This window comes from Vidua chalybeata, chromosome 16, assembly GCF_026979565.1.
Source record: "Vidua chalybeata isolate OUT-0048 chromosome 16, bVidCha1 merged haplotype, whole genome shotgun sequence".
NCBI lineage: Eukaryota > Metazoa > Chordata > Aves > Passeriformes > Viduidae > Vidua > Vidua chalybeata.
Genome location: NC_071545.1, coordinates 11,130,643 through 11,144,532, shown reverse-complemented (window position 1 = coordinate 11,144,532; position 13,890 = coordinate 11,130,643). Strand labels below are relative to the sequence as shown.

Below are 13,890 nucleotides of genomic sequence, written 5' to 3'. Positions count from 1 at the left end.
AAGACCAAAGTCGTGGAAAGATACAAATATTACCAAGACAGAAGTAAAATATTCTCCTTTGAACTTTCCAGTATATCTCTTCAGTTAATTTTGACAGCCTGCCTATAAAAATATATGCTGTATTTCTTCTGGAACATACTGTTCACGACTGGGTAAAGCCTGGGAGAAGTGAGGGTTCAACCAAGCTGCTGCTTACATAAGAGGAAAAAATCTCAGAGCATGGAGATTTTATTTTGTTCTTAAAAATATTCTTTGAATTATTAATTATTTAAAAAATATTACTTTTAATCTTAGCTAAAGCTGTTCTTTTCTCCCTCATATCAGACTATATTAGAAGGATTTTGGGAAACTGCTTGTGTTCCTTCCCTGTTGCACATAAGGGTGTTTGCTCTCATATTCTAGCTGGATGAAAGTAGATTTTCTCTAGGACCACATATTCGTTGCCCTAAACTTTAATGTAAGCTCGTACTTTATCAAGAATAATTCTATGAAAACATTTCTGTATTGCTAAAATTTATACTCATAACTATTTGAGTTACTGTTTTGCATTTTTCAACCTCTTCCCTCTTGTTTACCTTTGCTTTCTCATATTCAGTTGCAAAGTCTTTCCATTGTACAGAGAGATTTCTTCATGGCAATGTAACTAGCCATCCAGAAAACACTCAGGTTTTTTCCACATGGCCAGGGAGGAGATCAGAGTACAAGCACTCACATCTCACAGATGGCCGCCAGGAGCTTTCCCCAGGAGTGCTCACAGACTCTCACACACAGTTGTTCATTCTGCCAAGGTGTGCTCACTCTCAGATCCTACATCTCACAGTAGGTCCCTACAGGTTTTTTTGTCTGTGACACTTGGGCATGGCTCTGCTCTAGCTGTGTACCCTGCTGAGGGGATCATGAAGCACCTTCGTGCCCTGCTCAACCCTGTGGCTCCTCCCAGGTGTGTTACTGGCATTCACTCACCATCAGACCACTTTCCAGGCCCCAGCCAACTTTTACTGACTTGGTTTTCTTTTAGGCACCTTTCAAAGTAACTCAGAAACAACACAATATTTATTCTTTCATCCTTAAATATAAAATATATGGAAGCTGTAAATTAAGTAGAATCATTCACGCATAATTCCCATACTACAAAATATCTTCCTTATCCACAGTGCAGCTGAAACTCTGACTTTCTGAGCTGGAATAAACAGCTTGCATCCTCTGACATATTCTTTCACTCAGTCTGTCAGCTTTTTCACTGATGTACAGCTCTTACAACTCATCTCTTCAGACTTCTTTCTACATGGCTGATCTTTGGTCTGTGTTGTTTAATCTCCCTCTTCTCAGGTGCAAAACAAAATCTCTGATGCCATCTGAGAATTCTGTTCACAAGTATGAAATTGGCTCTTGTGTTCAAAGAGATGATTCTTATCTGCCTACTTCCTTTCTGACCACGTTCTATAATGATCTGTTTATATGTAGAGTTTTTTAATTATCCATCTGTTCATGCTGGCAGCAGAACAAAACTGAACAGGAGAACAGGCTGACACAATGTAATGCAGATATCTTACCAGCTGATTTTTACATCTTGTGGAAATGTTGGTCCTTACAGTCATATTGGGATTACATATTGCCCTTTATTTGCATGTGATACAGTCATGGTCCATACCTGTCAGGATTTGGATGTCCAAGACTAGATCCATATCTCTAGATACTTGATGAGTATATATTCTGCATGATTATTGTTCTTCCATTTCTTGGCTGTTGTCTTGTGGAAGATGTTCATCTTGATCAATCAGTTCCTGCTGTTCTCTTTTAGGCAGCCCATGCTGATTTACATCAGCTCCCCACACATATCTGGAAGACCCCATCAGGAAGATCTTTCAAAGGATATAACTGCAAAAAGCCCCTCTCAGTTCCCTTAGCACCTGGGTTTCATACAAAGGCACAGATTTAAGCACCAAAATAGCTTTTCTCAGAACTCTTCAAGCACAGCGCTGTGTTTTTGTAACTTTGCCATCTGAGTCTACGTCATTATCCAAGTTTTAGTACAATTCTGTCTTTTCCTGTTTCCGTTCTCTCCACCTTTGTAAGAGGAGAAGACGAAGCTGAAGCCAAATGCCTAAGGTGGCTCCTGGCCAGATTTGGTGGCAGTAATAGTGTGCTCAAAGCAAGCATTTGCGGCTTTGCACCTACATCTCAGCCTGCATCAGCTACTGATCCTGCATGGCTTCATCCAAACTCCTGCACCACAGCTGTTTTATTCCAATTCAGATTTTTTCCTCTTTTTGCACCATTTACTCATTAACTCTCATCTAAATGTACAATGCTTGTCTCTAGCAGAGCCTTGATTCCAGTTAGGAACTGGGGCTTGGGTTTTTTTTTGCCTTCATAAAAATACACCTCAGTTCTGCTGTCCTGGGCTGACTTTTCTCTGTTTTTCAGTTAGTGTATTACTGAAAATGTGGCTCTTCCAATGACTTCATACTTCTGAATGAACTCATCAGGAATGGCTTAAGTTAATCATTGCTCTAAGTCTAAATGCAAAGTGGAAGCTGAGAGTACATTAACAAAAAGCTTTCATTCTTGCACAAAGTTTTAATTAGCCATCCTATTGATCTTTCCAGTTCAGTGCCTCACAAAGGACCCAAAGCTTTCTTTTATGGACCCGTGTTTCCATTAATTTGATTTCTTTCTTTCTTTCTTTTTTTTTTGGCATAGGAGTTCAGACAAAAACTTCACTTCTGCTGCCACTGGAATTTATATACCAGTTATATACCAATGATATAGAAATAAGTAGTTTGAAGGGTAAGAAGTCAAAGGAGGAAGCACACCTGAGAAAATGACTGTAGATTTTGACCTTTGTTCAAAGTTGCTTTCTGCCATAGTTTTGTTTGCAGCTCAGCTAGGGCATTGATATTATTGCAGAAGCACAGTGCTATAGCAACAGTACTCATCTTTCTACTTGACTTTGAAGCAATGCTTGCAGAAAAATAGATTATTTAAATATATATCTATATATGAAAAAAAACCCAAACAGCCCCAGACCCTGGAAGTTTTCTTACAGATTTCACTGTAAGTACTAGAACTGGTCATCTTTTTTCTTCTAGTACTGCTAGCTGTACGATAAGCCAAATTTGGGTTCTAAAGAAGGAACAATTGCCCTTTTTTTGAAGAAGTAAAAAACCAAACCAAAACCCACAAGCTAAAAAGTGCAGTGGATTGACAGTTGTTAAGAAGAGCAAGTATTACTGAGACCCACTTTGATGGGTCATGGCTGTTTCTGGTATTTCAAGGTGGTTGTTGGCACGGGTTTCCCTTCGGCACTCCTGTGTGACTTGAAGTAATTCATCCCTGAACGGTTTATAAAAACAAAGTATAACTACCAAACTAGCACAGCTCTCACAGAACAACACTATTTCTGCAATGTTCATCACAAGCTCGTTCTTTGTAGTTCCAACGCTCCTCTGTAGTTTCAGTGCTGTCCTGAAGAGAATCATGACGTTGTAAAACAGGCGGCAGATAAACATTGTCACGCTGATGGCGTACACGGCGGGGTAAGCGCGGACGTGCTGCTGCGCGGCTGGACCTCCAGCAGGTGCTTCCTTAGCCCACAGAACAGTAAAACAGAGGATCTGGAGTAAGGATGGGATTGCAAACCCAAAGGTGAATTTAACAATCTCGTATTCAGGCCATGCAAATAGCGGATCCAGCTGGCAGTGTGCTTCCAGGTGATAATTATCAGTGCCAACCAGCACTGCCTCCGTCAGGGACAAACAGAAGGTGTATGTGAATACAAGCCCAACACACAAAATGGGTCTTTGGGTGGCTCTGCAGAGAGCAGTCTGTGGTGTGAGAAGTGTCAAAATTAAAACATACTGAGAATTGAAATAACCAAAGTTGAAAAAAAATGACAGTACGCTACAGGCAAGATGGGTTGCTGTTAAATAGTCAGGTCTAGTGATGACAGTAAAGGATAAAAAAATCATTATGATATTGCTGATGGTGAAGTGTAGAAGAAGTAAGTCCAAGCTTGCTCTTTTGTTCTGCACATGATTCTTTATGAAAATGATCAAAATACATATGCCAGCTATTAATCCTGTGGGTACAAAAAAGGCAATGTAACAGTGCATAAGTCTGGATATGATGTTTTGAGAAGCTATGATGGCTTCAATTTCTTCTGGGGAGGTGAAAGGCTGGCTCTTGCTTGGGTAGCTGATCCATGTCATGTTGTGAGAAGTCATCCTTCTTTCCACACTGTGCTTATTTCCTGTTCAATGGTGTTTGAAACTGAACTGGAAAAGGAATGTGAAACAAGTTTTAATGCCTGTTTTTGCATTGAATGTATTATGTGCAGTCAGGCATACGAACCATTTGTTCAGAATAAATGCAGTAATTTCTTGGTGGATTTTACACTCCTGTGTTATTACCCGAGTTAGCTTGAAATTATTTTTAGCCAGAGAAATCTGCCTTTTTATTTTTGATGTGGTTTCTGCTCTTACCACTCCTCCCTTTCCCTCACTTGCTGCAGCTCAGCTTTGTGGACAGCCAGGATCCAGCACACTCATGTTGCCTGTGGAATATTGGCTGTCCAGCGGGTGAGGAAGGAGCTGGCTCTCTTTAGGTGGAGCTGCTTTTCCTCCCCATCTTGCCAAAGAAGGCCGAGGCGGTTTGCAGGGCAATCCAGTGTGTGGGCAGCAGCTCCAGCCACAAAAAAGCTCCACTGTCCTGTCACAAGGGTGGGAATTTTATATCATTTGAGCCCAGCTGCAGTCTCACACCACATACTGAGGAAAATGCAAAGATAATCACAATATGAGGCATGAGCTGCATTCCTTTCTTTGTTTTAGTTTTGCTTCCTTTCTGTTCTGAAAAAAAGCCTTTCATAGCTGCAGTCTGTACTGAGGAGCTCGTATAAAATTAATGAGAGTGTTTAAGAATTGGTATGAACAAACTGCTTTTATACCAAAACATCTTTATACATTAATAATGCTGTGATTTCTTAGATGTAGCTGTTGCATAAAACAGCAAAAAATAATGCATTTCTGTATGCTCAACCTTGAGAAAATGATTACTGGTGCATTATAAACCTGTTGATAAAGTTTTAGCAAGGACCATTTATTACAGCTGCATTATAAATTCCTGGAAATAGGGAATTTTGAGAGTAATATGGTTAGGCTGTTAGCTGTAATGACTCTGTGATATGTTGATACAATGATTTTGTTACTGTATAACAGTACAGTAAAGGAGGCTCCTTTTCTTTTAAGCCAAAAAGCTTTTATGAGAACATAATATGTACTCGTGAAAAACTGTAATGGGTATGGATATGTGCATTTTCCAGACCACCTAAAATCATAATTAGCTCAACTTCTAGGATGAAATTTCTGTGCACCTTGTACTGATTGATACAGAAAATAGCATACCTTTTTTGGTTGCAAAGATTAAATATATTTAAACATGAGATAATGAACCCACTATTCCTAATTAATTTGGAACGTCTGATTAAAGATGTTCCTCAGCACTGGAAAAAGATAAACAAATAGGCATTTTTATTGTGTAGAGTATTTTCTGGGAAAAAACATCTTTTTTTATTCACAAAGATTACAATTTTGTGTTAGACTTTGGTGTTTTTACTTTGTTCTGTTTTACCTAAAGCTGGTCTGAACAAGCAGGCAAAAACAGGACCATGGAGTTCTCCCTGCAGAAGTTTCTATAAGTCACAGTGGCAAGAAACTGCATACTTAGTTGTACATAATGCCTTTTCCATAAGGGGATTTAGTGATGTTAACTCTTAAAATGAAAGTAATGTTAAATTGGTAAAAATTCAGAGAGATGCATGAATGTTTTTAAGCAGTGCTCATTATAGATAAATCAGTGTCTTAATACTGTTTGACAGTTAATTTATGGTTGTTACCTCTGACACTACTTCACATTTCTGATGTTTCTAATCTCTCCTCAAAATTGGAATTCTAATACTGGTTTTAATTAGAAAAGTTGACTTATCAAAGTGGCTTTGATTAAATGTGTATGTAATCTTATATAATTATAATTTCATTTATAGAAAAGCATGGAGTTATGTTTTGATTCAGCAGTGTTCTTTGTCCCTTTTTAAAGACAGAGTTTCTTGCTTTGTAGAAAAGGTTATTTTCTGAGAGATTCCACTACAGGAAGGACTGATGCACCCAGGGAAGATGTTTTTTGTTACAGGTGGTCTTGCAGGAGGGAAGGGTTGGCTGGTCAGACTCTGTTCCAGCTTCTGAGCTGGGGTGCACCATGTAGCAAAGAACTGATGGACAAAACAGGCACAAGTCTCTGAGGCAAGCTAAGAGTCAATATAGTTTTGAAGCTTAAAAATAGTTTATTAGATATGAGCAATTCTTGTGTGTGAAACTTTAACTTCTACAATTCATTTCTTCTTAAATACTTGGGAGGAGTCTCAAGAATGAAGGAAACTCTAAGTCAAATTTTGATCTTTTGTTAGGAGGGACATTTGAAGCTTAATCTGGTAAAGGATTGTGAGCACTTGAGCATCTGAGAAAGTCTGTTATCATCCCACACTGTAGAATCAAGGTTAGGACATATTTACATTTACAGCTGTTCCACCAGAGCCTCCAGTGTTACCTGCAAATTCCACCAGGCCTTTTGCAGGGCTGAATGGAAAAATTCAGATCTGGTACTGTGAGCATCTCCATTATCTTCTCAACAACTTCTATGGGCCAACTAACTGTGCTCACTGTCCTTGCAGAGAACCTCAGAATAATTTAGCAACATTCAACTTTTCTGGTAACATCATTGCAAAGGAAACAAAGGATGTAGTTTGGGGTTTTACAGGAAATCATATGGCCTTATATCAAATTACAGGAAAAAAAGGATGCCAAAACTTTAATGAATTTGCTCAGGACCTGGCCTTGGTACTGATACTGAGCTCAATTATGACCGCAGCAATGTATTTTTAATTTTATTTAAATACTGTTCGGGCATTTAAAACAAAGTAAGGGTTAATGCAGCATATTCCAGTAACTGCAGCTTACTGTGCAGGCAAGTGCAGCATCTTGGTTTCTCTTCCTGTACCCACCTGCTTGCACGTCGTGGTGTCTTATTGACAGCCCAGCACAGTGTTAAGCAGAGGCCAAGGATGTGTTTTGCTCTCATTTGATGTCAGAACGGATGCCTGAAACAGTTTCAGTTGCAACCACATGAACATTATTGTTAAATAGCTAACATTGATGCTTCCTCTCCATCTAAATATTATTATCCTCACCTAAGTGTATGTCTTTTAAATTGCCTTATCTGAGGAAGGATTTAAACTGAACAAAAGGAATGCATTCAGCCTAGAATTAACATGCTCACTTTGGGGAAAAAATAGTGCAACTATATATTTATCATTATAATCAGTGTAAGTATTAGAATTCTGAGCTAAGGAAAAATTTTTAGGTGTGCTGTTTTAAAGGGAATCACCTTAGGATTCCCACACAAGCAAAATTTTACCAAAAGAGCAAGCTGTTTGCAGCTTTGCTGTGGCTAGTTAGTGTGAGTATAATTCTTGTTTGAATTCAATGAAGTGTTTACTACAGAAGAAGAATATCTCCTAGCAGTTTGTAGCCAATTATGAAATATTTTTAGTTTGGCAAATAAGATTAAAGTCAATGCTGTAGTTATTAACTTTTCCCCTTAAATTATTCCTAGAAGCTTAAAATAATGATAATGTCGGGGACTCATTTCATATTTGGTTCTGGTGTCTCACTATTAAAAAGAGCAAATGGCAGTTTGGAGCTCAGATTGTGGCAGGAAAGGCTCGTGTGCAGGGGGTACAAGCAGCCATGGCCAGTTCTTCCTTCAAGCTGAAACACACCTGCATTCTCTCTGAAAGGGTCACCCCCACCTGTACGTTTCTGACTTCTGACAATCTGATTTTTTTTTTTTCTTTTTAATGTTTTGTCTCTTCATAATGATTTCAGTGAAATTTGAGGATACATAGCACTTTCCAAGATGTATTGTTCACCCCCTCATGAAGTGGCTGCATTAGGGTTTTCAAGCTGGGCTCCACCAGAACAGCCTGGCTCCATTGCAGCTCCTGCAGCTGATGGATTGGGAACAGCCCCAGATGCCACAGCCTCTCTTGCTTTTGGGGTTTTTTTGTTTGTTTGTTTACATCACTATGATTAGCTTTAGAGATTCCTGTGACTGTAAGGTGCTCATCTGTCATGTAAAGCAGCTCTTAGAAATTATCTTTCCACTTTTAAAACATTCCCAAAGCATTATGTTCATGCTTAGAATAAGAATGGGATGAAGGAGCTCACTGCTTCTGCTGCAGTAGTATTAATGTTTGTAAAGTTTTTCAGACTACTGGTAGTACTAATGTAATTTAATTTAAAATAAAAACATATGTTCCATGGGAGCAGCAGAGGGTGGCTTATTTCTCACATGATGTTTTATTTCAGAATATTCATTCAGCTGGCCACATCTTTTTTTTTTTTTTTTTTTTTTTTTTTTTTTTTTTTTTTTTTTCAAAATACTTAGGGTTTCCATCATAAAGAAAAATAGGGAATTTATTATGTCATTTTCCTCTGCTGTGAGAAGATCTCGTATTCCCTCAGTTCTTGTCTGGTTGTTGGATTTACTGCAGGGACATTCTCTTTTTTTTTTTTTTTTTTTTTTTTTTTTTTTTTTTTTTTTCAAAGTGCACGTAATGTTTATGCTCTGCTGTGGTGTGGGTGGAGGGGGTGACAACAGCAGCAAACAAGTCCTCTACTTTTTTAGTGGAATCTGTCAGCTTATAGTGCAAACACCTCAAGACCTGAATTATTTTCTTTTCTCTTACAACATGCTATGACATAAACTGACTTTTTTATCTCCATTTAGTCACAGTAACTATGGCAGAAGCCAGGTCTATTCCTGTTTGTTTTATGATTAGTTACTGAGGGACATTCGCAATATGCTGCTTGGTTTATCTTTGTGTTGTCATGCTCCAGTATTTTGTCCCTTTATCTCAGGTCCCCCTTACTTTAATTTGCCATCAGTCACGTCACAACTCCCTCCTAAACTTCATGTGGCCTTACTTTTTTCTCGTATTTTTTTTTCCCTCTTTCTATCCCTGTTTCTTCCCTATAATTCAGCAGTTAAAGCAAATATGTTTGATTTTCACTTTCTGAAGCACAGTGTATATATTCCCCTTCACTTCCAACACAGTGAGCGCAGTGTTCAAAAAGCAGTTTAAAAATAGCAAGTCGTGAAAGGACTTTCAGTGCTGAGTCCCTAAGATTCCATTGGGTTTGGATTCCCCATCCTCATTTTAATGTTTTAACTTCTGCAGAAGGGGAGGTTTCAAGGAGACTTGTGTTTATTTAAAGTCTAGAAGGAAGAGCTCCTAAACCAGGGGAGTTTCTCCCTGGCAGCCAGAACTCTTCCTCTATAAAAAGTTTGGTAGGGCAGTCTTTCTGCATTCTGTCACCAGCTTTTAGAAGGAAAATACTCTTACATCCAGTCATAAAGCAATACACATAACATTGCTTGTGAAGCCCTGCTCTTGGGAGGGATGTCGTGCAGTGACCTCAGATAACACGTGATCTGGGGGGCGAAGATGTCCTTTCTGTTCACACCGTGTCTGACAAGTTCAAAGATGGGGGCAGCTTGCGGTATATGAGACTAAAATGTGAACTACTATATTCATCTTTCTTGTAAGATCTCAATTCCTACTCTTAGGCAAGTATTTGAAGTCGTAAAGACTTAAGAAATCCTACCCTTAACTTGTGAGAAAGTAGCAGTTCCTGAGAAACCGAAAGCTTTTGTTTTTACTTTTCTAGAATATAAAGGAATTAACAGTGACTTAAACATAATCCCCGAACTGTTTCCTGTCCTATACAATGCCTGTACTGGGTTAAGATTATCTGACAATGTCCATCCTTTAAAGGACTGGTTTTAGGCAATGGTTGGAGTCGTTTGTCCACACCACTGAACAGTATTTCATCATCCACCTCCCATTGGTTCAACAAGAGTGAAGTACTTACTGGAAAACAGTCTTCACATTTTCTCTACTTAATGCTCAGTTTTATCACAAATTTCAGCTTCATTTATACATTTCTGCTTTCTGAGGACCTTTCCCAGATACAGTATTTTACTTCGTGTAGTTCAAATGTTGCTGAAAAAGGGAAAACTAAAAACTTTCAATTACAATCTTAGCTTCACTATTTGAGCCTCTTGAATAAAACATTGCATATTCAAAGTAATATAAAGCACTTACCTTTTTAAGGAATTGTTCCACAGAAACAACAGGCTGAGCCTTTCACTGAGAAATGGCAGATGAAATAGAATTATTGTTTGGAGCTTATAGTCCTTTCTATTTCTGTAGAAAGCAGAGTGTGTATATTACAATAACTTCTTCAGCTGCTGTGCACTGCGGTGAAGAATCGAGGCGCTTGCTGACTAAAAAACATGCAGTTCTGTAAGGGAAACAGGAACTTGGCTGAAGTCATTCAAACTATACACGTTGCATGTTTAGCAAACCTATGGTTTCATCATGTGACTTTAAAGTTCAGATTCTCCTCTGCAATGAGATATTTTAGAACAGAAAAGTAGTGTTTGTCCTTGCCATTTCTAAGTATGTGAGGCCATCCAGTGGATTTTTTTTCCCTGTTCATGAAGTAATCCTACGCTCACTGGCCAGCCTTTGCAATTGCATTTTTTTCCCAGTGTGCTGTGTGAAGTGCTAGAGGTCTAGAAAAGGAAAAGCCTGTGGAACAAATACCACACCACGCCCTTTGCTTAACACAACAAAAGCTCCACACAAAGCAGGGCATGTCAAACCATTAAGATCCTTGCTTAAAAATAGGTGTATTTCTATTTTTCCAAGGGTCTGGCTCTTGGAATACTCCTGTTACTGTACACATGCAATAAATTATTTTTCCAGACCATGAGGTGTTAAAAAACAAGACTTGGAGTATGAAGGATGTTTTGGGTCTGGCTCAGCATCAGTCAGTGACTATGTTGAATAGTGTTCTTGAAACCTCAGATATAAATAAGCAAGAAAGGGTTGGCTCATGATTTTTTTTTAGTGCAGCTCATCTGGCTGGGATGTGTCAGTAGCATCATGTTTTCTTATACCAGCTCATGGGGAAGGGCATTTCTGTTGTAATCTTTCAGTAACCTGTAGTGGTTTTTGTGGGTTGACAGGGTAGTTTGGGACCAATGTATCAGCACTCTGTTTTCATGGCTTCCACTTGTTGGACTTTAACAAGGCCCACTGAAAAACACATGTAAACTGCCAAAACACTTCAAAGAAGTGAAATGAGACAAATGTGCATGAGTCTAAATTTCAAAATCCGAGTTGTGGATTACTTGGAGAAGATACTTTAGCACTTGGTCTACATTTTCATCTGAAGGTTAGCACTACTGCTCCAAATACTTCCTTGAGATTCGAGGTAGACTGGATGGAGGGTTTTGGGTTGCAGCAGTAGCTCAGAAACATTTCAGTTTTCAGGTTGAAGGTTCACATTCTTTGTGAGGTAACTGTCCTCTCGAGCAGTTCTTCAGTAGTTCAGGGGCTCTGTGAAATGTGGTTTCCAATGAGCTTTAGTTAGAATACTGTAATTCACACAGAGCCTTTGGTTTTGATCATCATATGTAGCAGTTTGTTGGACCGGGTAGGTTGTTTATTGTTTCCCTTTTATTTACAGTAGTTCCTCCCAAACTGTTACAGAAAACCTTGGGCAAAGTGGCAATGCAGTGCAGGTGTTTTGTATGTAGCATTTCCCTGTGAGCTGTACCCTAATGCAGGCTCATTCTGTTGACATTAAATTCTTAATAGTTAAGAATGGTAAAGAAAAATTACACATTGTTGTTACATGCAAATCAGGTGATTCTTTTATTTTTTTTGTTGGTTTTTCAGTAAAGATGCAAATTTCAAGTGTCACCTTAGTCTTTCTAGGACTGAGGGCTGTGCAGAGAGCACACCAAACTATGTAGGTACAGTGAAGTGAATGTTTTGGAAATTACAGAAAAATTTCAGGAAGGTTTTGGTCATCAACTTAACTTTTTAGCTTCCAGAATGGATCACTTGTTCACTCAAGGCAATGCTGAACAGTTGCAACATGGTTTTGTTGCTGTATTTTCCACTGAAGTGCTTCGAATAGGCCCATTATTGATAACCCTGGGCCCTGCTGGGGCTGGGCTGGGGGGGAACTAAAATTATTTCTTGGCTGAGGGCCAGGAGCAAACTGCTGGAGGTTTATATCTTTTTGAATTTGCCTTGGGTGGGTGTGCATAAGGATATCTGGCTGTGCCCTTGGTGTGTTTGTTAGTAAAAGAGAGGCAAATCAATGACTGCACCAATTTAAGGAATATTCAAAGCACTCTTGACAAAGGTTTCAGTGACTGTGAGTTAATGAGCAGTCGGTGAGCAAGGAGTAGCTCCGGTGCAGATAGATAAACCCTGACACAGCAGTGCTGAGGCCACATTTCCTGTTACTCAGTAACCTCGGCTCTGACAATGCATGGGCTGGGTGAGCAGAGCTCCGAGGGAACTTCGCCACTCATGACAAAATTGTATAAATAGAACCAGGAAAGTAAAAAGAGAGAAGCTATTTCTTACACCACCCATCTTGAAAAAGTAATCAAAGAGAAAGCTCCCATCTTTAAAATGCATTCACCTTTACAGACATTAGTTCATGCTTTGTCTGAAACCTGTATTAAACTTCATTATTCAGTGGTATTTAGGGAGCAAGAACGTGTTTCCTACTTGGAACTAGGTGCATGTAGCACAACACAATTTCAGAATTGTACACAGCTTGAGAGACTCACACATCAGAAAGCATCACATTTTACAGGTGGAGAAACTTGGCTACTGAGAAATTTATTCTTCCAAGATGATGGAATAAATTGAAAGCCAGAGGAGAAATAGGGGTTAGAAAATAAAAGTTTCCTGATGATATTCTTTATTCTGTTTAGACTTTGCTGATTCCCATCTCGATAGCTGCAATTCTGTCTCATCTACAGAAACAAAAGAATCTTTGAGGTATGTTAAGAGCTCCCAGTGGAGTTTCAGCAGCAGCTTGCTGTGCTGTTACTGTCACAGTTAATGTGTTAGTAAAAGAAAAGCAAAATATTGCTGTTTTGTGACCAGCTGCATCTTTCCTTAGGAAAAAAACCCCAGTAAACCAGTTTGTTTAATTTGCTTAAATGGTCACAGGGTACAAGTCATATGAGAATAGTGGCAAGCAGACTAGTCACTTGTATAGCTCAGACTAGCTCAGTTGTATAAAGGTTTCATAAAGCTCCAGAAAATGGTTAAGTGATTGTGTTTGAGATGATGTCATAATTATTTTTATTAGTGATTTCTGGATTCATTATTTTTTGGTTAAATTTCTTAGCATGTATTTACTTGCTGTCAGTGGAAAAGTTTGATGTGTGATAATGATATTCTGGATAGGATGGAGGCAGGAAAGGTGAAATTACAGAAGAAATAGTTGTGAGATGCTGTGGCAATATTTAGGGATTGCCTGATAGCATGTACAGCCACTAACCACCTATAGTGTGCTGTGGTGGGCAAAACTCAGGTCTATTTTTGAACAGAACTTCTGTTCATATGGCAAAATAAGTATCTCCAGTACTGAGTGACAGATGTTGCTATAAAGAAAGCAGATGTGAATGCCTTTTTTTTTTTTACCAACACCAATAATTTCTCTTAATTGACCCATACTGCTGATGTGTTTAGCAGAGCACACATCCCTTACAGTAGGCATAATTTGAAATAAAGGCTCTTTCTCTCATATCTCTGTGTGCCAGATGAGAGAAACTTCTCCATCTTGTCTAACAAATACAGTTCAGTGCTTCTGGCTTGTGACATGCTGCAGCCCTGGAGATTTCAGTCTTTTTATTCTCTGGCTTCAGGCAGATCCATCCTGGGAAGTATTG

At 38.8% G+C, this 13,890-nt stretch overlaps 1 protein-coding gene across 1 annotated transcript; it reads right to left on the bottom strand.

The window, feature by feature from the left end:
- Nucleotides 1-1,035: 1,035 nt before the first annotated feature.
- On the bottom strand, nt 1,036-10,391 carry LOC128795947 (G-protein coupled estrogen receptor 1-like). Its single transcript, XM_053957099.1, has 2 exons — nt 10,223-10,391; nt 1,036-4,277 (listed from the first exon to the last, which is right to left on the bottom strand). The coding sequence occupies exon 2, from the start codon at nt 4,224-4,226 to the stop codon at nt 3,231-3,233; it is 996 nt and encodes a 331-aa protein (XP_053813074.1). The 5' UTR covers nt 4,227-4,277; nt 10,223-10,391; the 3' UTR covers nt 1,036-3,230.
- Nucleotides 10,392-13,890: the final 3,499 nt, after the last annotated feature.

What these genes read in the sequence shown, in the direction of transcription:
- LOC128795947 (XM_053957099.1), bottom strand. Translation starts at nt 4,226, where the DNA reads ATGACTTCTCACAACATGACATGGATCAGCTACCCAAGCAAGAGCCAG.